Below are 21,014 nucleotides of genomic sequence, written 5' to 3'. Positions count from 1 at the left end.
GTGGGCTGTGTGGTTGGTGGTCCTTGTCTTTGCGACGTTCCCAACAACAACAACCGCCCTGTCATGCCGTGGTTCAAGATAGATTGACGCGCCGAATCTCCTGCAATGTGCGTCGGGCAGCCACAAGTCCTGCACTCGCAATGCCACATGACCCGTCTTGTGGTGCAACCATTGCAGCATTCCGTGGCCGAGACAGCTCCATCTCGCCTGTCACAAGCAACCACAAGTGCTCACACCCACACACACACATACATACATACAAACTTATCAAGCAAACATTATCATTCGCTAATTGCATCTGACAACAACCTGGCCGGCCAGGGCCAAACCCAAGCCAGCAACTTTTTCACAGCCGGCGGAAAGAAAAAAAATACCGCAGGGCATCAACCAGCAATACGAGTCCAATTTCACTGGTTACTCATTATCCGGGACGCGTCAAACAAGAAAAATTTCCCACACGCCGTTCCAGTCCAAGTAGAGTTGGGATGATTCCGGCTCCCGCATAGATCCCTATCTCGGTAAATACCAACCAACTCCGCGCTAAATATGCATCCAAGATAAAACAGCAATAACAGAGAGGAGAGACAGAGAGAGTAAAAAGAAATAGCGCATGGCAGCCCCGAGCCTGTAGCAGACTCTGTTATGCCACGTTGTGTGCCGGACGCGCTGAGTGATCCCATGTGAAAGCCGCGCCAAGCACGTGTGCCTCGCTAGCTTCTTTTTACGGAGCACACCACCCGAGCCCAGTGTCGGCAATACCCACAGCCTTTGCAAGGCGCTTGCCCCTCTCACTAAGACTCAATATCGCGCACTTCTTTTCCGCCAACCAGTTCTCAAAGGCATTGATGTCGTCCGCGTGCATCTGAGGCTTGGCCTCGGACCATGCAGAGTCCACTTTGTAAGTCTTGTGCCGGAGACGGGGAAGAGCCTCGGTGCGCAGATGTGATAGCTCTGCTGCATAGTAGGCATCATGCGACTTGAGCGGCGTGGAGAAGGATCGCTCACGCGAACGAGAGCGCTCAGAGGCACCGAGCGAGATGGGTGAGCCAGGACACAGGAGATGAGAGGCTGGGAGTGACGATTCCACAGGCGACGCGCTTCCCGACTGAGAGGTGGATGAGGCACTGGTGAGGGGCGTAGACGAGTCGGACTGAAAGACGCTGCTGGCATTGCTTATTGTGCGGAACCTTGGCGACGGAAGCTGATCGAGCTGAGCCAGCGAGTCGTCAGCGGCAGGTTTGCCGTCGACATCACTGTCGTCGGAGCTCTCCAAATGCTTATCGAGTCGCTCGAAACCTGTGGGGAATTAATATCCGACCGAGGTAGGGATGCACGTGAGGGAGAAAGACAACACGTGATTGAACAATGGGGCCGTGAAAAACATACCAGTCAGAACAGCAGCGCCAGCGTGTTGAAGAGCGGCCAGGCTGGATTGGACTTGCTCGGGAAGGCGATCCCAGAGTTGTTGCGGGCAATACCAATGGCGCAGGTGGGCCGGGTTGTAGCTGAAGGCATCTCCATCCTTGGGAGCAGCGACACGGGCGGCATTGAGGTACGACGACGACCTCGACAGCGACGCTCCGCCCATGGGCCGGCAGCTATCGCGACGAGGACGACCGGGGTTGTTGTAGACGGGCTTTGGAGATTGTGGAGTAGCCATGGCGGGCGGTATGGTACGATTGAGCAGGTCTGTGGCGTGCGCACGACGAAGAGTGGAGTGGGCCAGCGAACTGACTCTGTGGCGTGTGGTACTTGACCGGTGCTCTCGAGAAGGGGCCGCGAGGCGTGCACGGGTATTTGTAGGCAGTGAGGGAACTTTCTAGACAAAGTGTATAGAATGGCACAAGGTGCGTGAGGTGGAAAGAGGTGAGGAGGGGGGAGGGTGAAAGGATCGTGCGAGGGCTGGTGATCGAAGTCAGCAGGAAGAAGTGTGGAGTTTTAGGCAGGGGGGTGCGGGTAGTGTGCGGGCGGCGTTTGGGTGTGCGGATGGGAATCAAAGGGTGGTGCTAGGCGGTTTCCCATATACCCGACGAGCAGCTACTACGTCAAATGCTAACGCAGGCTCAATGGGGCAGCGAGCGCCGTGTGCGGCAAATGAGGCGCGTTTGGTGTGGTTGGGAGCGCGCAGACCCATTGATTTGAGCCAAAGCCGGCGCTCCCAGGAAGATGCCAGCATGCAGGGAAAACGTTGCGGTGGCCGTGTGAAGGGCAGCTAAGGTACGCCTAGGGTGGACGAGGGTGGGCGGTTGGTACATTTGCATTGCTGCCCTGCCCTGCCCTGCCCTGCCCTGCCTGCTGCATGCCTGCTGCATAGCATTTGCGGCCACGCTATCAGCATGCAAGACGGTCCAAAAAAGACCGCGTTGGCAGTGCGCCACACCAGCCAGCGCCCAGACGCCCGTCTGGGGCTAGAGCAGGCCCCCCGAAAACGGGTCGTGGATTTGCGTGCCCATGTGTGGGTGCCAGTCTGAGTGTGTGCGCGCTGATGTGGACTGAGGTGGGCAAGGGCAAAAAAAAAAAACAAAGCAGCCACTTACGCGAAACGTCTGTCATTGCCGCCGCATCCTGGTCTCGGAATGAACCGGAACTGCCAGCTGAAGGGCGAGGACAAGGCGCAGTGCGTCGGCATACCGAGAGCAGCCCCCGCCAGAGCTGACACGGTTTGAGATTGCTCCGCCTACATACACGGTGCGTGTGGCTGGGCTGTGCTGTGTGCTGTGTGTGTGCGTGTGTGCGTGTGTGTGCGTGTGTGTGCTGGATCCCTCAGTGCCCGACGGCGTCAAAAGCAGCCGTGTTTCAAAAAGTCTGGCCGTGGCGTGTTTGAGACGCAGACGCCCGTCTGCACCCAACTGCTCGACTCGACGTCTATTAGCGTGCAACATGCTTCCACCGACGTGGTGATCGTCAGTACGACGGGCAAAAAGACGCAAAAGCAAGCTTCCTCGCCCTTTGTCCTCGCCGCTCGCCCTGCTCTTGCCATCGACAGCACCATTCGCGAATGCGAACATCATCTTCGCCCATCCCGCTGCTGCTTGTGGCGCCGCGGAACCATGGCTCGCTCGCCAGCACGTCTGTGTGGTCTGTCTGTCGTCAGCACGCGAACCAAGTGGTGCAGAACCTGTTTGTCGCTTCAGGAGCAACAAGCCTGTGCCGGACGTCATGGTGCAAGCGGCCAGACGACAGACTACTGGCACCCACATCATGTTTCGGTCGCGCCGCAGCTGCTAGACCATGACGACTCTCATTTGCATTGGCCTACCGTGGTAGCATTGCACTTCATCGTTATCATTGTTTGGTGTTGAGCGCTTTTGTGCGACGTTGGGCCACGCTTGACACCCTTTTATCTAGCATAGCCGGCATCCGCCCCAGTAAATCCCTCATCACCCTGCCCGGCGCTTTGCCAGTAGTCCACGTCCAAGTGCACGCAATCTCGACGGCTTGGGCTTGCCGCCTCTCTCCTAGGCCATTGGCACGGCATCTCGACTATTCCAGCCTATATTGCGCCTCTCGTTAGCACCGTCGTCAGCCCGTGTCATAGTCATCCCACCTTTGGATCAAATGCACTCCTGATGCCGTCTCCACCATGTCGCTGACCTGGCCCTTTTCAAGCGCAAACGCTGCCTGCTCAAACTCCTTCTGCATGTCGCCTTTGCCAAAAAAGCCACTGCTCGTCGTTAGCCAGCCATGTCCTGTCCAATCCCACTGCCAACTCACAGGTCGCCTCCTTTGCGGGCGCTGCTGCAGTCCGACTCGGTCGTTGCCAGCTCAGACAGTGATTTTGCGTTTGCATCACTCTGGCCCTGCTCGTATGCCTTGATCTGCTCGTGGTACTTTTTGATCATCTCGCGAGCCTCCTCCACTGAACGCGTGATGTTTGGTTCTCGCCAACTAGCAGGGCGTCTGCTGTCGCGGTGCTTGACAAGCAGATGAGCACATCGAATCTTGCCCTCGGTCGGCGCAGAGGCAGCAGGCGCAACACCCTTGGAGCTGTGGTTGGCTGCCATGTACGCCTTGAGCTTCTCCGGATCGGTGCCGGCGGGCGGTTCCCATCGCGAGTCTTTGGTTTGCGCATGAAAGTAGTATGGCAGGTTCTTCGTGTTCGAGCGGCGCACCTCCCAGCCCTCGGGGAGACCAGTCTCAGCGGACGACTATGACGTGTGAGCAGCTGAAGGGCAGGCGTGCAGACGGACTCGCGCAATGCGTACCATTTTTTGCTGCTTGTGTCTTGATGGGCGCAACCAGAGTTTGATGCAGTATAGACGGAGCGGCGCAGAGTGTGATGGGAGTCTTTGCAGGGGGCAGTCAAAGGAGGCAGCGTGAAGCGACGTCTGGAATTGAAGGCGGTGGCCAGGGCGATCGGCAGTCCCAAGTCGACAATGCGGGGGGGTCTTTGCCAAACAAAGGGCCTGCACGGCAACAGAGGCGGCGCGAGCCAAGTGGGGTGGCCCGCGCTCAGTCATAGTCAGCCCATGCCCATGTCTCGACCCCCAGTGTTCCTTCTCATAACGTGCGATTGTCGACACGGGCGCAACTGTACACGAACTACGACCTCGTACGGCAACTAGTGTACCAAGCACACGACGAACCCCCCTTCCTGTCTACTGTCCAGCGCCCCCCCCGCCGCCAACATGTCGTCCCCAGCAGCACAAACAAGCGGTGTCAAAGGCGGCAAAGAGCCCATTCTCTTCCGCTTTTGCTCGGAATGGTGAGCCTTGCCGCCCTGCCAGATGGTGCAAACTGCTGACCACAGGCAGCTCCAACCTTCTGTTCCCCCGCGAAGACAAGTCCGAGAACAAGTTGCTTTTTGCGTGCCGCACCTGCAACTTTACCGAAGAAGCACCCTCGTCTTGCGTGATGCGCCACGAAATCGCCTCGACAGTCGGAGCCACGGCCGGTGTGACAGCGGAGGTTGCCCAAGATCCCACGGTTGGTCCTTCCCTGTCCGATGTACAAGCAGCCCAAGAAGCCCAAGAAGCCCCGTGTGAAGAGATGCCTTGCTGCACCATGTGTGGCATGCCCATCATGTGTGAAGAGTGCGGCGAGGAACCGGCCCCCGGCTTTGTGCTCGAGGCCGAGGACGAGGACCCGCAGGCGGCGCTCGCTCAGCAAGACACGGGCGGCGACGAGGACATGTATGACGACTACGACGACTTTGACGAGGAAATGTGGCATGACAAGCACACGCCCTGAATGTGCGCGCCTCGTGCGCATCACTACCAGTACAGTTGCTTGCTTGCTCTTGAGCGTGCTCGCTGACTGTACCTGCGTCTAGTTACCACGAGTGCAGAAACAATGCACAGAGTGCGGCGAGAACGAGGCCGTCTTTTTCCAGTCGCAGCAGCGCACTGCCGAGACGGGCATGGTGAGTAGGCAATCAAGATTGGCGGCCATGTCTGACTTTGTACCAGGCCCTGTACTACGTGTGCGCGGGATGCGGTCACGTCACACGCCCATCCGACAACAACTAGACGAATTGCGACATGAAATGCATGCGGTTGGCGTTTGTTCTCATGATAGATATATAATATTGCGAGGAGTTTAGGGAGGAAAGCAAAACAAAAGAGGGCCTTCAGATACCCCGTGGGTATGACGTAGTGACATGGAGATGATAATATTACATTTGTTCCTGGGCTTTCTGACAAAATGCAAAGATGCAACCATGGGAAGTGTGCAAGGTGCTGCTGCGGCTGCTGCGGCTGCTTCTTTTTGAATTTTGCTGTGCTGGCTCGTCTGGATTAGACGTGCATTGGGGCGAGGGACAAGATCTTGGACCATTGCTTCTGCCTCAGTTCTGCAGCGACGACGCCGCTGACTCTGGATCCAATGGGCTCGCCGGCCTTGTTGATGAGGACGCAGGCATTGTCGTCGAACTTGACGACGCTGCCGTCTGGCCGCTGCCACTTCTTGGCAGTGCGCACGACGACTGCGTGCCGCACATCGCCTCGCCGGACTTTGTTTGCGGCGCTGATGGACACGCTGTTGCCCGTCTCGGGGCCAAAGTTGCGCTGCTTCTTCACCACGACGACGATGCGGTCGCCTGCTGTCGTCAACCTTGATCCACCCCGGCCTTTGTCTCCGTCTTGGGGCTGCACATACCGACTTTGGCAGGGCGCTTCGATCGCAGGACGTTGACGCACTCGACGATTGCAGCGCCCGAGTTGTCGATGCAGTTGACGAGTGACTGGATTGGATGCATGTGAGCTGCTGTTGCTGTTGCTGTTGCTGTTGCTGTTGCTGTGCCCTCTGAGGCGCGGACAGACACACCTTTAGTTGAATCATTGTGTGCGCCTTGGCTCTGTTGTCTGCTTGCTGGCGGCGGCGGCGGCGGCGTTATCGATCAAGCGGTTTGCGTGCAATGCCGCCGTTGCACGACGAAGTTGAAGTTGCTTGCCGGCCTTTCTCCGGCCTCGCTGCCCTCTAGGCGGCTCGCTTCTCGCTTACGCACCCCCTTCACGTCGCGCGTGAGATCTGGGTCGCAGCCGGCAGGGGTCTTCTTTGAGCCCCAGGCCAGCAGTCCAGTATTATTAGCCCAGCCCTGTCACTCGTCTCGTCCTCCCGCCGGTCTCCAGACCATCCAGCCGTTTCTATCCTAGTCGTCTCCGTGCGCGCCCGACACTCCTTCCTCATACACGCGTCGTTGCTGCTACTGCTGCTGCTGCTTCTGCCACGGCGTGAGACGCTCCTTCCCTTTCCTTGTTGTGCGCCTGCTGTCATAGTCGTACGCCACTGATCGCATGCCGCGCCTCTGCTCACCACCCGGCCCCCATTCACGTCAGCGAGCCCTGCCAACCACCCCTTTCGCAACTACGCCTACCACCATTTCCACTCTACACACCACCTGATACCACGCCTGCTCGCCCGTCGACACCTGCATCCTCTTCCCCGGCCACTGCGCCGCCATGGCGCCCTCGACCAAACTCACGCTGGACAAGCTCGCGACTTTCGACGACATCATCACCGACGCTGTCATCGACAAGGTCTACGGCTGGTTCACCATCCGCAAGAATAGAGGTGGCCGGTTCTCCGGCCTGCGCGGCCTGGATGGCGAACACGTCGCCGACATCATTCGCCAACACGTCATCTGGGACAAAGATCCTGCCGAGGCTGTGCAGAAACTGCTGCAGTTGCCTCGTCTGCGTCGATTCCTGGTCGGCCTGAAAGACGAGCGCGACCAGGAGCAGTTCAGGAGGCACCTCCGCAGATACATTAACATCTACATGCCCGACTGCCAGTTCGACGTGACAACTACGAATCGCTACACCATCACCGAGCACGAGGCCTCAATCACCGCACGGCGCGACATCAACCCACGTGAGGAGATCAAGTACCTGACCGGCGTCCAGGTGGCCATGACCGAAGAGCAAGAGAAAACTTTGGAACTACAGCGCAAGGACTTCAGTTTGGTCATCTCGAGTAGAAAGAAGACACGCTCTCTCTTTCTGGGCCCAGCACGCTTCGCCAACCATGATTGCGATGCCAATGCAAAGCTCACCACCAAGGGATACGACGGCATGCAGATTGTTGCAATTAAGCCCATTTCCGAGGGTGAGGAGATTACTGTGTCATATGGCGAGGATTATTTCGGCGATGACAACGAAGAGTGTCTGTGCAGTACATGTGAGAGCTTGCAACAGAACGGATGGGCACCAATGAAGCGAGTAGAGCGCAGCGATGACGAGGAACCTACTGCGCAAACCGAACCCACAAGTGATAGGCAGGATGATGTCGATTCTGAAGACATACAGACGTCTGTAAAGCGGCGGTGGGAAGATTCCACCATTGAAGACCCTGAGTCTGACTCCATGCCGACTTCCAAGCGAGCCAAACTTGAACAAAAGACCTCGCCGACAAAGCCTGATGAGTCGGACTTGTTGCGAATGACGACACTGAAAAAGGCTCATAGCACATCATCACTACGACAGGAAATTGCTGTTTCGAGCATAGAAGATCCTTCCAGCAACTTGGCCGCACTTCCGCAAATATCACGCGAGATGCGTAACCAGCAGCGCGAAGGCTTCCTCACAGTGAGGACGGATGAAACCGTTTCTTCTAGGGAAATCTCGCCGCAATCTTCAATAGCGGCTGCATCGCCAAAGTCTTCAGAATCGACGGATGCCACTTCAATTGACGACGATCATGTTCATGAGGGCGGCGAATCAAAAGACAAAGTCGACCCACAAACCATTCATGATCAGCCGACATTGGGAGTAACGACAGTGAAGGAGGAAGTTACTACGACTACGGTAAACGCCCCGTGGCCCTCTCTACCTGCAGCAGAACCAGACTCTATGTCCGATCTCAGCGAACTTTCTGAGAGTTTCGAATTTGACGATGGAAATCAGCAGATTGTCAAGCGTAAGCCACGCCCCGTTATCCGAACCACTCGCTCCAAATCACGCTTTGACGTTCAGAACCGCGTCGGAACGCCCATTACGATCGAAGACGGAGACGAGGCCGATTATGTCGAGAACACGCGCAAACCGGGTGACTACATGACTTCTAATGCAGTGCTCTCTGCCAAGGGCTCCAAGTGGGTCAACTGTCACACATGCGAAATGGACTTTGTCCAGCAGGAGGGCAATAACACTCGTAAGGAATGCCCGCGGTGTGAGCGTCACTCCAAACTGTATGGTTTTCCCTGGCCAAAGACGGAAAGAGAGGGTAAGCATGACCGAGAACAGCGCGTTCGTGACCATCGTACCGTGCACCGCTTTGTCGCGCCAGACGAGGAGCGCCAGTTGAAGCGCGACAAGACGAGAAAGATGATTAGAGACAACATCAAAGAGCGGTTTTCAACACCACGCAGTGCCAGAGATACCATGAGTTCGAGTGTCGAAGTCGACAGTGGACGCAGGAGAAGAAGAATTCGGAAGACCATGTAGGGCATAAATCTAAGAACCACGCTTTCGAAAAGAGGGTGCAGAAAGACGTGGAGAATAAGAGGGTGGACTTTGGCTTTTGTATATTGACATTTCCGATACACTCTTTCCACAAAATAGCATATAGCGAGGCGCTTTCGGCGAAGGAGCTTGTACGATATCCGTCAACGATTTACCGCATGGACACGTTTTTATTAATGCCATTAAGTTTTTAGTTCACATACAATATTGAAGCTGCATCCTACGAAAGTAGATGATGAATCGATTTTCTTACCGGCATTGAACTTTCCATGCAGCGAAGCATGTCGTGTTGTATGAAGTTAATCAGGTCTTACATTGCAAATACGAAGGAAGTGGCGAGGTGCTTCCAGCCCACGAATCTCGAATACGACGCCCAGACGCTCATCCGTCTCTTGGAGAAAAACAACAGTCATACGCATCTCGTTTTCTTTTCTCCACGTGGGCCTACAGCAGGAAAGAAGAGCACAGTTTACGCTTCGATATGCTGTTCGTCTTGCCTCCAAGAGCATATCAACGCCACGCCAACGTCTCAAGATCACCCACATCACGTAGACCACCAGAGAGGCAGTGAGAAAGGTAAAAGACTAAATATAATTTTTAAATTCCCAGACAAGACGTTCTAGAAGGCCTACACTATACAAACGTTGTCACGGTACACAGGCGCCACCGCAACGCTGATTGGCTACTCCGTCCGCTCGCTTAATTTGGATAAATGCTCGTAAGGGCCGGATAGGACGTGGGCCAGAGCGCAACACACGGAGCGTTATATTAGAGGGCGGGGGGAATGGCTCTATAGGCGGTGGCGGGAGAACATTGTCACAACTTGAGTGGATGGATATGCAGAGACGGGATTTTTTTTCTTTCTTTCTTTATAGTTTACCAGGGAGGAAGGAGAGTAAAGTGGATGATAAAGTAATTGCGGAGATTGAGCAGTGAAGGAGGGGGGAGGAATTCCGGGTGAAAAGGAAAAGGGGATTATATAAAGGAGGATGGGTTTGTTGGTCGTTTCGTTGCTGAGAAGGATTGAGAAAGGCAAGTTTTTTTAACGATCAAGTTTTGATACTAGGCAATACCAGAAGGACGACACATTCATTCTTTCCATCCTTTTGCTTCTCTCGCAGACCGCCTTTACCATCATTTCTTTTTCCTCTCTCCCCCCCCCTTTTCATCGTGTCTACCGACCCCAAAAGTAAAAAAAAAAAAAAGGAAAAAGAAAATGCACTCCCGCATCCTTCCGTTTCTTAGCCTCGCGCTCCTCGCCGTCGCCGCACCCCCCACTCCCCCAACAATAACGCGCCTCGTCTTCTCCGGCTCCGGCTGCCCCAACGACTCAGGCTCCGTAACGTCCGACACAACAATTCTCGGTGACTCGGCTGGCGTGTCCTTTTCCCAGCTCAAAGGCGACTCGACAAGCAATTGTGGCGTACACATTCAGTCTTCGGGCGCAAGTCCCGGCTGGCAGGTTGCGCTCAAGCAGGCAGATTACGCGGGCAATGTCGAGTTGAAAGGAAACAGCGAGCTCAATACGCTCACGCAGGTTTTCTGGAGCGAGAATGCGGGGGACACGGTGAGTTCTTTTTTTTTCCTTTCTCTCTTTTTTCTTTTCCCGTAGCGTGAAGAGTTGATTGTAAACTTACCTTGTTCTCTGAAAAGAAGAAAGAAAAAAACACAACTGACAATGTCTGCTTTTTTTTTTCCTCCGCAACAGGGTCTTCTCTCAGGTGGCTTGATGAGTACGGGACCAGACGTCAAGGATTACGTTACAGTGCGGAGTAGCGCTTCGGATCTCAAGTGGTCCAGGTGCACGGGGTCAGATGGCAACCCGGGCATCCTGAATGTCAATTTTCGACCGGTTGTGCAGGGCGATTTCGGGAAGTATGATTTCAAGCATGCGAGCTGGACGCTTGCGTGGCGAGAATGTTAGCTGGGTGCTTTGAGTGGCTTAGATCGGGTAGAGGAAGACTTTTAGAGGATGGTGTGCTATGTAGCTTGTATATTCTTCTTTCTCTTCTCTTCTCTTCTCTTCTGTACCGACTATGGAATGATGTGGAGTAAATGATTTACTATAGTCTTTTTGATATAGCAAAATCTCAAAGAGGTATGAGATGCCATATGAGAATCGCACCGGGAGCACACTCAATTATTCCCGTTCGCCTTCTTTTGTACAGTACCACAATGCAATACCGCTTCCTGGGTGTCTCCTCTCCACCCACGCTCCTCAAATGTTCCTCGGTCCGCAGATCCCTGCCTTATCCACCACCAGCTCAAGTTTGTCTCCTCCCAAGCCGCAGGCGTTGAACTTACTGCGCCAGCACCCATTTTCACCTTCTCCAGCTGCCTCAAGTGCACGTGACTTCTCGTTGAGTTTCTTCAAGTCCTGTTCCTGATACCTCTTGGTCATTGCACTTGTCGGATTCTTTTCATGGCTGAGCTCAATTTGAAGGCTTCTGGCAGCATGGTTCGCACCTTGCAAGGTAGTGTACACCTCCGGACGCCCATGAGGATGGTACACACGAACAGGTTCATTAAGCTTGCCTTTGTCGCTGCCTGACTCTGTGTCGGAGTCATCAGAGTCGATTAGCTTGAACAACCTCAAAATGTAGCCAGTATCCGATATGAAGGATGCGTCCTTAACGGAATGAGGCGTCTGGTTTGCCAACTCAGAAACGTAATCGCGTTTGACATATATCCGTGTATGGTGTTTTTTGCTCGGGTATTCGAAAGGCGCTATGGTACTAGTCAGAACTATGCAGCCGTGTTCATCTCGCTTGCTGTTCTGCTCAATCGTCATGTAGCCCGGATACTGTTGTGTGGTCTGGAAATATCTCTCTGCCTGTGCATTTGCATCAAGCATACTAGTAAACGGGCGTACAGTTATCTCACTAATGAAAGCCTCTTTCTCATCTTGCTCACCGTACCACTGCTTTTGGGAGATTGAATACTCAAAGTAAGGTATTGCATCTGCAGAGATTCCGGAAGATTGACTGAGATCTAAAGCCTTGTTGCTGTTTGCTTGTGTATCTTTGGTTCCTAAATGAGCAATCGGCGGGGATACTTTGTTAGCATCTACTGTTGAAACCCTCTCAGAGACGACGCCAGTTGCAGGCGCACAATCTGGACTTTTCTGACCAGCCTTTACATCCATCCCAGTGCTGGCCAGAAATATATTCTGTTTTTTTGGGCTTACATTATTGACATCCCCAGCACTACTGGGAATGCAATCAGCCTTTGATTTTGGTAAAGGTTGCTTCGATGAAGATGGTACTAATTTAGAAAGTCGTGTAGGCTTTTCAAAAGCGCCAAAATTGCCGAAATTTCCAAAAGCTTGTTGCTCGGAATTCGAGTCGCTGTTTAGCTGTCTATCAAGAGTGGTCTGACGAGCCCTTTGAATAAATGCGGGCTTTTCTCCTGTAGTCTTGGATTTATGGGCGCTGCTCCTAGGTTTTACAGCGTTCAGCTGCTTCAAGACGCCCATCTCTCTCAAAATAGGAAACTGTTTTCCAGACTTCTGAGAAAGTTTTGCCTTTTCATTCTGTTCTTTCGGTACAAGGTTTTCTTGTGGGCTGTTGGTAGGTACTGGTACTATCGGATGAGTAGCGGTACTCATAGATCGTTGCAAAGGTTGTTGAGCCAGACTCGATGATGATGCCTTTTGTGTGCTCTGGTCTGATTTTTTATTCCTGCCCAGAAGTGCTTGAATACGAGACTTATTGAGCTGCTTTGTTGGGAGGGATTTTGGAGTAGGCTTTGTCTGCAGGGTGCCTCGTGGCGAAGCTGGCCTCGGAGAAACACGAACATGATTCTTCATTTCATTCACACCGTTTTCATCGCTGTCATCGCTATCCAATACAAAGCCGCCTTTAGTCTTCGGTCGCTTCACAGCACTACTAGAAGCGTCTATTGACAACGATCGCTTTCTTGACGTAGCAGCATTTGCTTCAGCGGTATAAGCTGAAAGATGATTTCGCGATGGCATCTCAACAGTATTCCGGAAGTTAGTCTTATCTGCTTGTTTTGCGAGGTGCTGATGATTTCTCTGTACTTTGCGAAAGGATTCAATTCGATTCCTGGGCTTGTAGAATACCTGCTCTCGGTAGCAGTGGACTTACCGGGCTTATAGATGAAGTACACAGAACTAGCTGCCACAGAGATAGCAAAGTCTTGCTAAAGCTTAGACTTTGTGAGTCCCTAAAAAGAAGGTAAGGCTTGGTAAAATCAACTTCACTTGGTGAGGCCTCCCGAAAATATCAATTGCTCAGAACTTGACACTTGTTTTACAGCTACTGCAAGAGGGACAGGCAAACGAGGTGAGAGATCTCTTGAAGGAACGTATATCGATGTCTCTATCCTAGCAATTCTCTCTTTTAAGAGTCAGAAGCCTGAAATTGAATAGAGCCGCCGCCAGCATGTTGCTATTTATAGTCAAAGGTCAACAAATGGAAGGGGAATTACAAGAAAATCACATAGAATCCTGAGTCAGGCACTGCTTCTGAAGGTGATAAGTGTGTCACGCTAACCAATTTCGGGTCCTGCATACTCGTTCTGGTAGATGTAGTATGTATCAAGTGTCGATTGCCGAATTTGCAGGATTTGCCGCTGAGTCATCATACCCCCACACCCTTAAAGGAAACCACGCTCATGAATTGTATCGAACCTTATGCACTTGCGACGCTGAGTTTTGGCCATTTCCTCCAAAAATGACCCAAGGAGTATCCGAAGGCCCCGAAATACCAGTACCTGACAAGGCACTGAGGGATTTGGCAAAAAATGTGGCCAAGGTCTTGCCTAATTTCGAAGAGGAAGAGGCGGCTGCTGGTGTGAAGTAAGCATGCAAAGTCCGTGAGCTTTGCTTTGATGGTATCGAACAAGACTAATGAAGTCTTAGAAATCTTCACAAAATTCTATCCCCAGTCCTGGAAACTGCGGATCTGACGGATTTGGAGAATAGCCATCGTGCGGCCGCCTCGAATGCACTATGTGCAATCATTGAGCATTGCATGACTTCCAAGTGCCAATATGTGCGAGAAGAGATTCTAAATGACTCAATTTTCATGAAAGCCTTCAGCATCTATCTTCAGCGATCCGGCGACGCAAAAGGCAAGTCGATGAGGCAGATGCTCTTAGTCCTTACAAGTGTCATTACCAGGGACCAAAGCCTACGCACGATCGAGCTCCGGGAGAAAGCCACGGCCTGTTTTCTGGATATTATTTGTGAGCGTGAGGACAGGATCAAAGTGAAGCCAGCTTTACAAGGTCTCGCCCACTTTTTGCTCAAGGAAGTGGTATCAGTATCGGGGCTGGTGGATCTTTTCAGAAAACAGGCAAAGCACTCATCTGGTGCAGCCGGAGATGTCGCAACTTCCCAGATGGTTTTTTTATCCTTTCTTGCCTGGGTCGTTCATCATGACACTTCCCTATCTGCAGGTCATCTGATCAAGAACTTCCTCACAAAGGCTCGCAGCTCTCCAGACTATTGGAAGCAGGAGGCCAATGGCAAGCACATGCCGCTTTGGATAGAACCAGTAGCGGAAACTTTACGAGATTGGCCGGATCGGATACAGGAATTCAAGACCCATGTATTCCCTCACTGTTTCCTACCAAACATTGCCGAATACACTCAGTTTCTATCGTACCTTCATTTCGGTTCATACGTTCCACACGATGGTGTGCTACCGGATGTACTATCGGAGCCTAGCAGACCTACTTCATCTATCAATGGACCAATGGAATTTAGAATCTTGCTAGCAGCGATTGCGACTGGTAAAGAGCTCACCATCGTAAAGGATAACGGTAAGAATACAGCTCCATGATCCGGTGTTGGTGAATTGGGACATTTTCTTACTTGTTATTTAGATCACAAAGCGCGGAGTAGCATAGAAATCCGCGATGGCGCGGTCTATCTGCCTGACAACATCGCAGGCAAATGGATGGCTGATCCCGAGCCTGAAGTCAGGCTTGCTGGGATGTTTCTTTCAATCTACTCGACCTCTGTCACAAGAGTTGTCAGCAGCAGCGTCTTTCAAGCATTGAAACATAATCTCATCCACCTACATACCGATACAGACGCCAACTTTCGAAGAGAGGTACATGGATATACACAAAAGCTGTTCGACCGCCTAAGGGCAAGCACAGCCACTCTTTCGAAGGGTATGTTGAAAAACAAAGTTGCTGGTCAAGCGCGATTGCCTTTTCCAAAAGCAGCATTCGATTCCGGTCTCTCCGTTTCCCATCCCAAGCAACAAGACTCGCTTCTGGAGTCACTTTCGTTTGTTGTGTGGTATATACGGTTTCTAGAGTGGGAGCTGCGCCCAACCGCATCCTATCAAAGTCGCATTACAGCCCTCAGATCTCTCATCATTGTGCTACGTTCAGGCGTGGATCCTGGTGTTCCATACAATAGTCTCTCGAAATCAGCGCAAGGGCAGTTGAATTGGGCCCATGGAATTCAGATTGGAAACAAAAAGCTGGTGCGAACACTACTGGACCTGATACTAGACCCCTTTGATGATGTTCGCGATGCGGCCGTGTCAGTTCTACAGCTATGCTTATCAGCCCTACCGGAATTGGATAAAAGACATGTGATGTCAGCAGTTCCTCCGTTCATCGTGCGAGCAGAGACCATCATGCTCCGGACCGGACGAGCTGACCAAGCGGATGGTGTTGCTAGAGCCTATGGAATGATCTTCAGCTCTGCAGAGAACGAAGAAGTAACTCCAGGGAGTTCTTGTTTCTCTACAAAATTCCAAATTTTTGAACATCTCCAGAAGCAGCTCAAGGAAACATTGGCTATAGCACATAAGGACCTTTCCCAGGCTGTCGATGGCCAGCCTGTACATGGTATCTTTGCGGCATTGAGATACGTAGTGGACCAGCCTGACTTCTATGCTTTCATATCAGACATGCCACCAGGTGCTTTTATCAATTGGAAAAGTCTTCATGGCGATATTGTAGAGAGTATCGAGAGCCTATGGAACTGCGTTTACCACGTCCTATGTGCAGATGCACCAGAAGGACACATCCCTGACGAATTGGAAGATGAGGGAAGCTTGGATACCAAAGAGATTCTGAGTTACTCATGGAGAGGTCTCAAGGAAGCAAGGTGAGTAATTGGTGACTATTGAGGGGTTTCATTAACATCTTGTAGTGTCTTACTTAGAACCATCATTTCAAAGGCCCCTGTGGGTGATGCAGAAGGTGATCTTGTAACACCAGAGCTCTTTGAAAAGCTAGGGCGGCTATGTTTTACCCAGCTGTTGGAGCTGCGGCATCGAGGCGCCTTCTCGACTGTATCCCAGACCTTTGCAGTTTTCTGTCGTCGTTGTGTAATGTCGAGTATTCCCTCTCTTCGCGCGTTGCCAGAAGCGTGGTATCAGGTACGTGAAGAGACTGTACGACCTTCCAAAATATACATTTTAACGCATGCCAGGAAACCCTGCGATCTATCCAAGACAAGTCAGACGCCATCACTCGGAGATCTGCAGGTATACCGGCGGCCATGTCAGCCCTTTTGGCCGCGGAGCCACAGACCAACGGCAACCTCTTCCCTCGGGCAATGAAAGATCTTACTGCAGAGACACTGGTTGAAGCGCAAAGCGCAAATATTGAAGAGAGTCGTCTTCCGCAAGTACATGCACTTAATTGCATCAAGGAGATATTTACCACATCGAAGCTCAGTGTTGCTTCTGAAACATACATTGGCCAGGGTCTCGAGTTGGCCGCGAAAACACTCAACTCACCTATGTAAGAAGGTACAATCTTCATTTGGTTTTCATACTGACGTCTGCTATAGATGGCCTCTTCGTAACTGTAGTCTAATGCTGTTCAAAGCCCTCATAGAGAGGTTGCTTGGCAGTGACGAAGCTCAAGATTGGAAAGAACGCGATCGAGCAAAGACATCACGCTTTTCCTACGACAACTACCCCAGCCTCGTCACAATATTGCTCGACCTACTCAAGCCGAATGGAAACCGGAAGATTATGGACACGCCCGAGACGGGCAGCTCGCCTCTCGATCTTCACGGCGCCGAAGGTGTCTTTCCAGCTCTCCAGATTCTGCGTCAAGCAAGACCACCACCTGAATATATTTCAAAGATGCAGGAATTGGTGAAGGAGCTTATTCCAAGCCCGCATTGGCACATGCGAGACATGGCTGCAAGAACTTATGTGTCGCTATGTTCCCCAAATGAGGGGGCTGAAGCTCTTGGTCTCATCCTAGACAATGCCCCTGCCAGCCACAATGGACAGCATGGAACACTTCTGGTAGTGAAGTATCTGTTGAAAAAGATGCTTCGCAACTCGAGTCAATTTAGTGGGTTTTCTCTTGCACTCAGTCCTACAATAAAACTAACCATCCACAGCCTTGGACTGCTTCGCAAGCGTAATGCAACAGGTTTGCAGAAATGCACACATATGGTACGCCTCGAGCAATTGTCTATTTGTCAAATCTGCCTTCTTAGACGTTGTCGGCTTGTGTGGCATGAATATACTCCGCCAGGCGAACGCCGTCTCGGTGCTGGATAGCTGGGCTGACCTTGCCGGGTCCGTCTCCATTGGTCCTGAATTCAATATCGGACCTAGTGAGTACCACGGAGACGATTTATTTCGCAGTTCCTTGGCTCAAGTCTTCATCATCGACCGCGTAATCATGCGGGAAACTTCACTTGGCATCATGGTCTCAGACGAATATCAGAATATTGGCGACGCTCTGATGCTTCTCGCAGCCCAAGACCCAGATACTTGTCTAACCGCTCTACGCACACTAGACACCATCATGAAGTCTATGCCATTTGAAGGCTTGACCATCCCACTCTCCTTGGTATTATGCCACATCCACCGTGTCATCCTCGAAGCCACCGATGCAGAAGTAATCTCAGCCGCCCAATTTGTCCTGGCTTCGGCCCTCACAAACAAACAACACCTCCGCCACAAATTTTTCTCTCTCACTACACAAGACCAAATCATACTCACCTTGGCTAAGCTAGAATTCCAGTGTCTCGAGGGACCGCCGTCAAACATGCAAAGCGGCTTGCACCTTGTCGCTTTCTTCCTCGACCACGCATACGCTTCTCTACCCGAGCAACGCAAAGATGTTCTATCCGCAATGTCACGATGGATCCGTATTCTTCGCAGGACAATCATTGACACGAATCCCTTTGACACACGCTTCGCTGCAGTACAGTCTCTGCATGCACTACACTCCACTCTAGCCGCACGCCCCATATCAAACTCGACACGCGCTTTGCTCCTGAGTCTCAGTCTGGTTCTCTATGACCTCCTCAATGATGACGATGACGAAATCCGTGATCTAGCGGCGAGCACAACAGGGAATCTGCTTCGCGCTCAGGGGTACACGACGTCGTTGTGCAAAGACACCGTGCCGATACTGAGCAGTTATCGTCTAGCGCTGTTTACATGCCATACTTTCCACTCATCATCGATATCAGCATCGACATCGACATCGGGAGGCGTCCTGGCTACCCAGGCTCTGTACCGTCTGGCAAATACTACTACTACGGCAGAAGCACTCTTCTCCACGCCTTTTGTGGAGACATTTGCGCGAGAGAGACAAGAAGACATGGCGTTATTTGCACAAGAGAAGCAGAATTTGTACAAGGATGATGTTTTGGATGTGCTACTTTGGTCGCGTGTGTTACTTCACCTGCCTGCTTCGTGTGTCTCTTTGGCGTTGAAGGCAGGACTGGCGAAATGGGTGGCGGATGGTTTGGCTGTGCTCACAGAAACTGCGACTAAGGAAGAGGATGGTGCGTTAGGATGGAGTTCAAAAGCCGAAGTCTTTACGCTGGGGATGCGAATCTTTTGCGGGGCCGAGGTAGTCATAGGGTGGGGTGACGCGAAGACAAAGAGCGATGTGATGATGGCGCTGGGCAAGTTTTTGCATGTGGCAAAGAGCAAGGGCGTTCATGGTTTGTGGGTTGAAAGGATGGAAAAAGTAGTGGAGAAGGAGGTCTTGCGGATACTGCGCAAAATCAAGGAGAGCCTGGACGAAGTATGAAGTGCACAATTTGGGCCATGTTTTCCAGACCAGAGATAGAATGAAGTAAAGAGTTGATTGTCAAAATGATCAACAACATGTGAACAATTGGCTAGAAGAGAAGCGACGGTATTCTCCAAAAAAAAGGTTTGAGACGATGAAATTGTCACGCAAGGTTGTTACCGCCGATAAAACATGTTGATGGGACTATCGCTGACTTGCCGGCTCACACTCCCATATTTGGCCTGCCATGCAAAGAAATAGAGCAAGGCAGCGAGCGGCTGTCCAACAAGACAAAAACTGACCCAGAAGATCATGTTGCCTGCGACCTTGCCTTGAATGCACCTAATCTTCTGGATGACGTCGGTGAGCGCAATGAGTGGAATCTGGATCATCATGCCCGCAAATGCCACACCAATGATGTTATGCGTGGGCACTCCGACAAGCAGCTCATGAAGTACACCAGAAAAGAAGAAGACAAGAATCTGAGCCACAGGAGGGGGGATACCACGACCGACTAAAGGAGAGTAGATGTGCCGACGCATGAAATTTGTCACCGGTTTGTTCCAGGTCGTCCAGTAAGTGCGAATAGACGACACGTTCCACCAGTCGCCATAGAATTCCCGGTCGCCAAAACGCATTACTTCAGCAAGGGCATTGAGTGCCGACTGGAAGAGAGCAAAGAAGCCGCAGAGCCAGCAAAATACGGAGATGGTGGAGAGCTTCATAACGCGCTCGACGATAGAAGTGAAGTTGAGGGTAAGGACCTTGTCGAGGGAGTTTTGCAGCAGTGGCGCAGCGTACTGAGCCGAGGCAATCCAGATGACGATGCTGAGGCCCGCCACCTCGAGCAATCGCTTGAAGACAAAGTCCCAGCGTACTTTGTCCGTTCGGGGATAAACAGGCTGGTAGACAAGAGTCGGAGCCCACCAAAAGTAGCAGAGGTTCTTCATGTTGATGTTTTGTGGGTATGGGCACGTATTGTATAGCTCAGGAAGCGGATCGGCCTGTTTTGGGTGGAGGTAGGCATGGCGCAGGTCGCGGTTCGTGAGTGCGTATGAAGCGCACTTCAAGAAGACGATGACGGCGTGCATCTCGCATAGCGTGCCAATTCCCGGGTGGTAGATGTCGTAGTAGACATACTTTGTGGCAATGTAGAGATTTGCGACAGCATTAACGCTGTGGAAGAAGGCTATCATGTACCAGGTCAGGTTGAAGCTGCGCAGTGCTGCTGCGTACTTGGTGGGACAATCGTTATCATGCTCCCCGGCGACGCGGGTGTGCGCTCGGTTGGCCTGCCAGGCAGCGGCCAGTTCGATGAGGTATGTGACGAACAGGTGGGCAGGAACGAGGAGGTAGAGGAGCAGGCCGGTGATGACGTCGGAGCGGCTGTAGTCGTGACAAGAGAGGCATATGAGGACACCATACTAGTCAGGTTAGCATGGCCAAAGACGAATGCATAGCGGAGACGCACCTTTTGTAGGTTCACAATCATCAATCGCAAGTTGGACACGACTGGTCCTGTTAGCCGTGGGCGAGAGTGGTTAGGGTTAGGGAATGCGTACTGAGCACCAGGATCATGAGATTCCTGAAGCCGACAAAACTGGGACTCTTGTCTGCATCGTGGCTCAGGCACGAGGTGCGCGTCAGAGCGTGTGTAGCAAAGACATGGCGATATTTTGTGTCGCGGGCGAGTTTGGTGGTTTTGTTGGTGGTGGTAGTTGTGGTGGTGGTCGCAGTAGGAGTCGCGGATTCGGAGGCGTCCTTTCCCCGGAAGACGGCAGTGTTGGCGGCAGGGGGGAAAGGAGAGGCGTCAATGGCAGAAGAGGAGGCCATCTGGGTGATTGTCGTCATGATGGGAGGGCAAGGCGACTTAATCGTAGTGTTAAATAAGGCAAGGCGACTTGTGCCCAGAGCGCAATGGCTCAGGGTGGTAGTAGCGACTGGGGCTTGGGGAAAGGTGCGGCAAGCACAAGGGCGGGAAGAGGCTTGTTTGAGCGTGGGCTGTGGCGGGCGAGATGGATTTGTATGCTCAGCAGCTGGGACAAGCCCGCCATGACGGCCACCCTCGGTCTCTGCATTCTGGGCTGCTGAGAGATACGAAGGCCCGTCTGAATTTCTGTT

The 21,014-nt window shown here is 52.3% G+C and overlaps 10 protein-coding genes across 10 annotated transcripts; 4 read left to right on the top strand and 6 right to left on the bottom strand.

The window, feature by feature from the left end:
* Window positions 1-269: 269 nt before the first annotated feature.
* PSV08DRAFT_199229 (uncharacterized protein) lies at window positions 270-1,907 on the bottom strand. The gene is made up of 2 exons (XM_014218022.1): window positions 1,387-1,907; window positions 270-1,296 (listed from the first exon to the last, which is right to left on the bottom strand). Exons 1-2 carry the CDS (start codon window positions 1,658-1,660, stop codon window positions 722-724), a joined length of 849 nt encoding a protein of 282 aa, XP_014073497.1. The 5' UTR covers window positions 1,661-1,907; the 3' UTR covers window positions 270-721.
* Window positions 1,908-2,531: 624 nt separating this feature from the next.
* PSV08DRAFT_35038 (uncharacterized protein) lies at window positions 2,532-3,502 on the bottom strand. The gene has a single exon (XM_066092832.1). It carries the CDS (start codon window positions 3,201-3,203, stop codon window positions 2,550-2,552), a length of 654 nt encoding a protein of 217 aa, XP_065949474.1. The 5' UTR covers window positions 3,204-3,502; the 3' UTR covers window positions 2,532-2,549.
* On the bottom strand, window positions 3,471-4,315 carry PSV08DRAFT_284479 (uncharacterized protein). The gene is made up of 4 exons (XM_014218023.2): window positions 4,206-4,315; window positions 3,715-4,148; window positions 3,548-3,664; window positions 3,471-3,493 (listed from the first exon to the last, which is right to left on the bottom strand). Exons 1-4 carry the CDS (start codon window positions 4,206-4,208, stop codon window positions 3,484-3,486), a joined length of 564 nt encoding a protein of 187 aa, XP_014073498.1. The 5' UTR covers window positions 4,209-4,315; the 3' UTR covers window positions 3,471-3,483.
* Window positions 4,316-4,515: 200 nt separating this feature from the next.
* PSV08DRAFT_284471 (uncharacterized protein) lies at window positions 4,516-5,631 on the top strand. Its single transcript, XM_014217988.2, has 3 exons — window positions 4,516-4,705; window positions 4,755-5,362; window positions 5,409-5,631. The coding sequence occupies exons 1-2, from the start codon at window positions 4,629-4,631 to the stop codon at window positions 5,188-5,190; spliced, it is 513 nt and encodes a 170-aa protein (XP_014073463.1). The 5' UTR covers window positions 4,516-4,628; the 3' UTR covers window positions 5,191-5,362; window positions 5,409-5,631.
* PSV08DRAFT_284465 (mitochondrial 54S ribosomal protein uL14m) lies at window positions 5,602-6,357 on the bottom strand. The gene is made up of 3 exons (XM_014218004.2): window positions 6,265-6,357; window positions 6,097-6,181; window positions 5,602-6,037 (listed from the first exon to the last, which is right to left on the bottom strand). Exons 1-3 carry the CDS (start codon window positions 6,277-6,279, stop codon window positions 5,736-5,738), a joined length of 402 nt encoding a protein of 133 aa, XP_014073479.1. The 5' UTR covers window positions 6,280-6,357; the 3' UTR covers window positions 5,602-5,735.
* Window positions 6,358-6,899: 542 nt separating this feature from the next.
* Window positions 6,900-9,156, top strand: PSV08DRAFT_219954 (uncharacterized protein; the record flags this gene model as incomplete). Its single annotated transcript, XM_014218024.1, has 1 exon — window positions 6,900-9,156. The coding sequence occupies one exon, from the start codon at window positions 6,900-6,902 to the stop codon at window positions 8,880-8,882; it is 1,983 nt and encodes a 660-aa protein (XP_014073499.1). The 3' UTR covers window positions 8,883-9,156.
* A 960-nt stretch (window positions 9,157-10,116) lies between these two features.
* PSV08DRAFT_387706 (uncharacterized protein) lies at window positions 10,117-10,869 on the top strand (the record flags this gene model as incomplete). Its single annotated transcript, XM_014218025.2, has 2 exons — window positions 10,117-10,467; window positions 10,609-10,869. The coding sequence occupies 2 exons, from the start codon at window positions 10,117-10,119 to the stop codon at window positions 10,822-10,824; spliced, it is 567 nt and encodes a 188-aa protein (XP_014073500.1). The 3' UTR covers window positions 10,825-10,869.
* Window positions 10,870-11,118: 249 nt separating this feature from the next.
* PSV08DRAFT_176216 (uncharacterized protein) lies at window positions 11,119-12,876 on the bottom strand (the record flags this gene model as incomplete). The annotated part of the gene is made up of 1 exon (XM_014217975.1): window positions 11,119-12,876. One exon carries the CDS (start codon window positions 12,874-12,876, stop codon window positions 11,119-11,121), a length of 1,758 nt encoding a protein of 585 aa, XP_014073450.1.
* A 721-nt stretch (window positions 12,877-13,597) lies between these two features.
* PSV08DRAFT_360862 (putative death-receptor fusion protein-domain-containing protein) lies at window positions 13,598-18,972 on the top strand (the record flags this gene model as incomplete). The annotated part of the gene is made up of 7 exons (XM_014218026.1): window positions 13,598-13,722; window positions 13,786-14,690; window positions 14,754-15,999; window positions 16,045-16,273; window positions 16,327-16,640; window positions 16,690-17,207; window positions 17,257-18,972. The coding sequence occupies 7 exons, from the start codon at window positions 13,598-13,600 to the stop codon at window positions 18,909-18,911; spliced, it is 4,992 nt and encodes a 1,663-aa protein (XP_014073501.1). The 3' UTR covers window positions 18,912-18,972.
* Window positions 18,936-20,744, bottom strand: PSV08DRAFT_219948 (MBOAT, membrane-bound O-acyltransferase family-domain-containing protein; the record flags this gene model as incomplete). Its single annotated transcript, XM_014218027.2, has 3 exons — window positions 18,936-20,317; window positions 20,365-20,405; window positions 20,456-20,744. The coding sequence occupies 3 exons, from the start codon at window positions 20,742-20,744 to the stop codon at window positions 19,070-19,072; spliced, it is 1,578 nt and encodes a 525-aa protein (XP_014073502.1). The 3' UTR covers window positions 18,936-19,069.
* Between the last annotated feature and the right edge of the window lie 270 nt (window positions 20,745-21,014).

The sequence above is a fragment of the Bipolaris maydis genome (assembly GCF_028858645.1).
Source record: "Bipolaris maydis strain C4 unplaced genomic scaffold PSV08scaffold_4, whole genome shotgun sequence".
Taxonomy (NCBI): domain Eukaryota; kingdom Fungi; phylum Ascomycota; class Dothideomycetes; order Pleosporales; family Pleosporaceae; genus Bipolaris; species Bipolaris maydis.
The sequence above is the reverse complement of the archived record's forward strand: the minus strand, read 5'-3'. Positions and strand labels throughout refer to the sequence as shown.

Bases quoted from the DNA above. Each gene is read 5' to 3' on its own strand.
- PSV08DRAFT_35038 (XM_066092832.1), bottom strand. From the start codon at position 3,203: ATGATGTGGGTGCCAGTAGTCTGTCGTCTGGCCGCTTGCACCATGACG.
- PSV08DRAFT_284471 (XM_014217988.2), top strand. From the start codon at position 4,629: ATGTCGTCCCCAGCAGCACAAACAAGCGGTGTCAAAGGCGGCAAAGAG. The intron at 4,706-4,754 runs GTGAGCCTTGCC...GACCACAGGCAG, and splicing joins TTCCGCTTTTGCTCGGAATG to CTCCAACCTTCTGTTCCCCC.
- PSV08DRAFT_284479 (XM_014218023.2), bottom strand. The intron at 3,665-3,714 runs GTGAGTTGGCAG...AACGACGAGCAG, and splicing joins GCCCGCAAAGGAGGCGACCT to TGGCTTTTTTGGCAAAGGCG.
- PSV08DRAFT_199229 (XM_014218022.1), bottom strand. From the start codon at position 1,660: ATGGCTACTCCACAATCTCCAAAGCCCGTCTACAACAACCCCGGTCGT. The intron at 1,297-1,386 runs GTATGTTTTTCA...AATTCCCCACAG, and splicing joins TGGCGCTGCTGTTCTGACTG to GTTTCGAGCGACTCGATAAG.
- PSV08DRAFT_284465 (XM_014218004.2), bottom strand. The intron at 6,038-6,096 runs GTATGTGCAGCC...TGACGACAGCAG, and splicing joins GAAGCGCCCTGCCAAAGTCG to GCGACCGCATCGTCGTCGTG.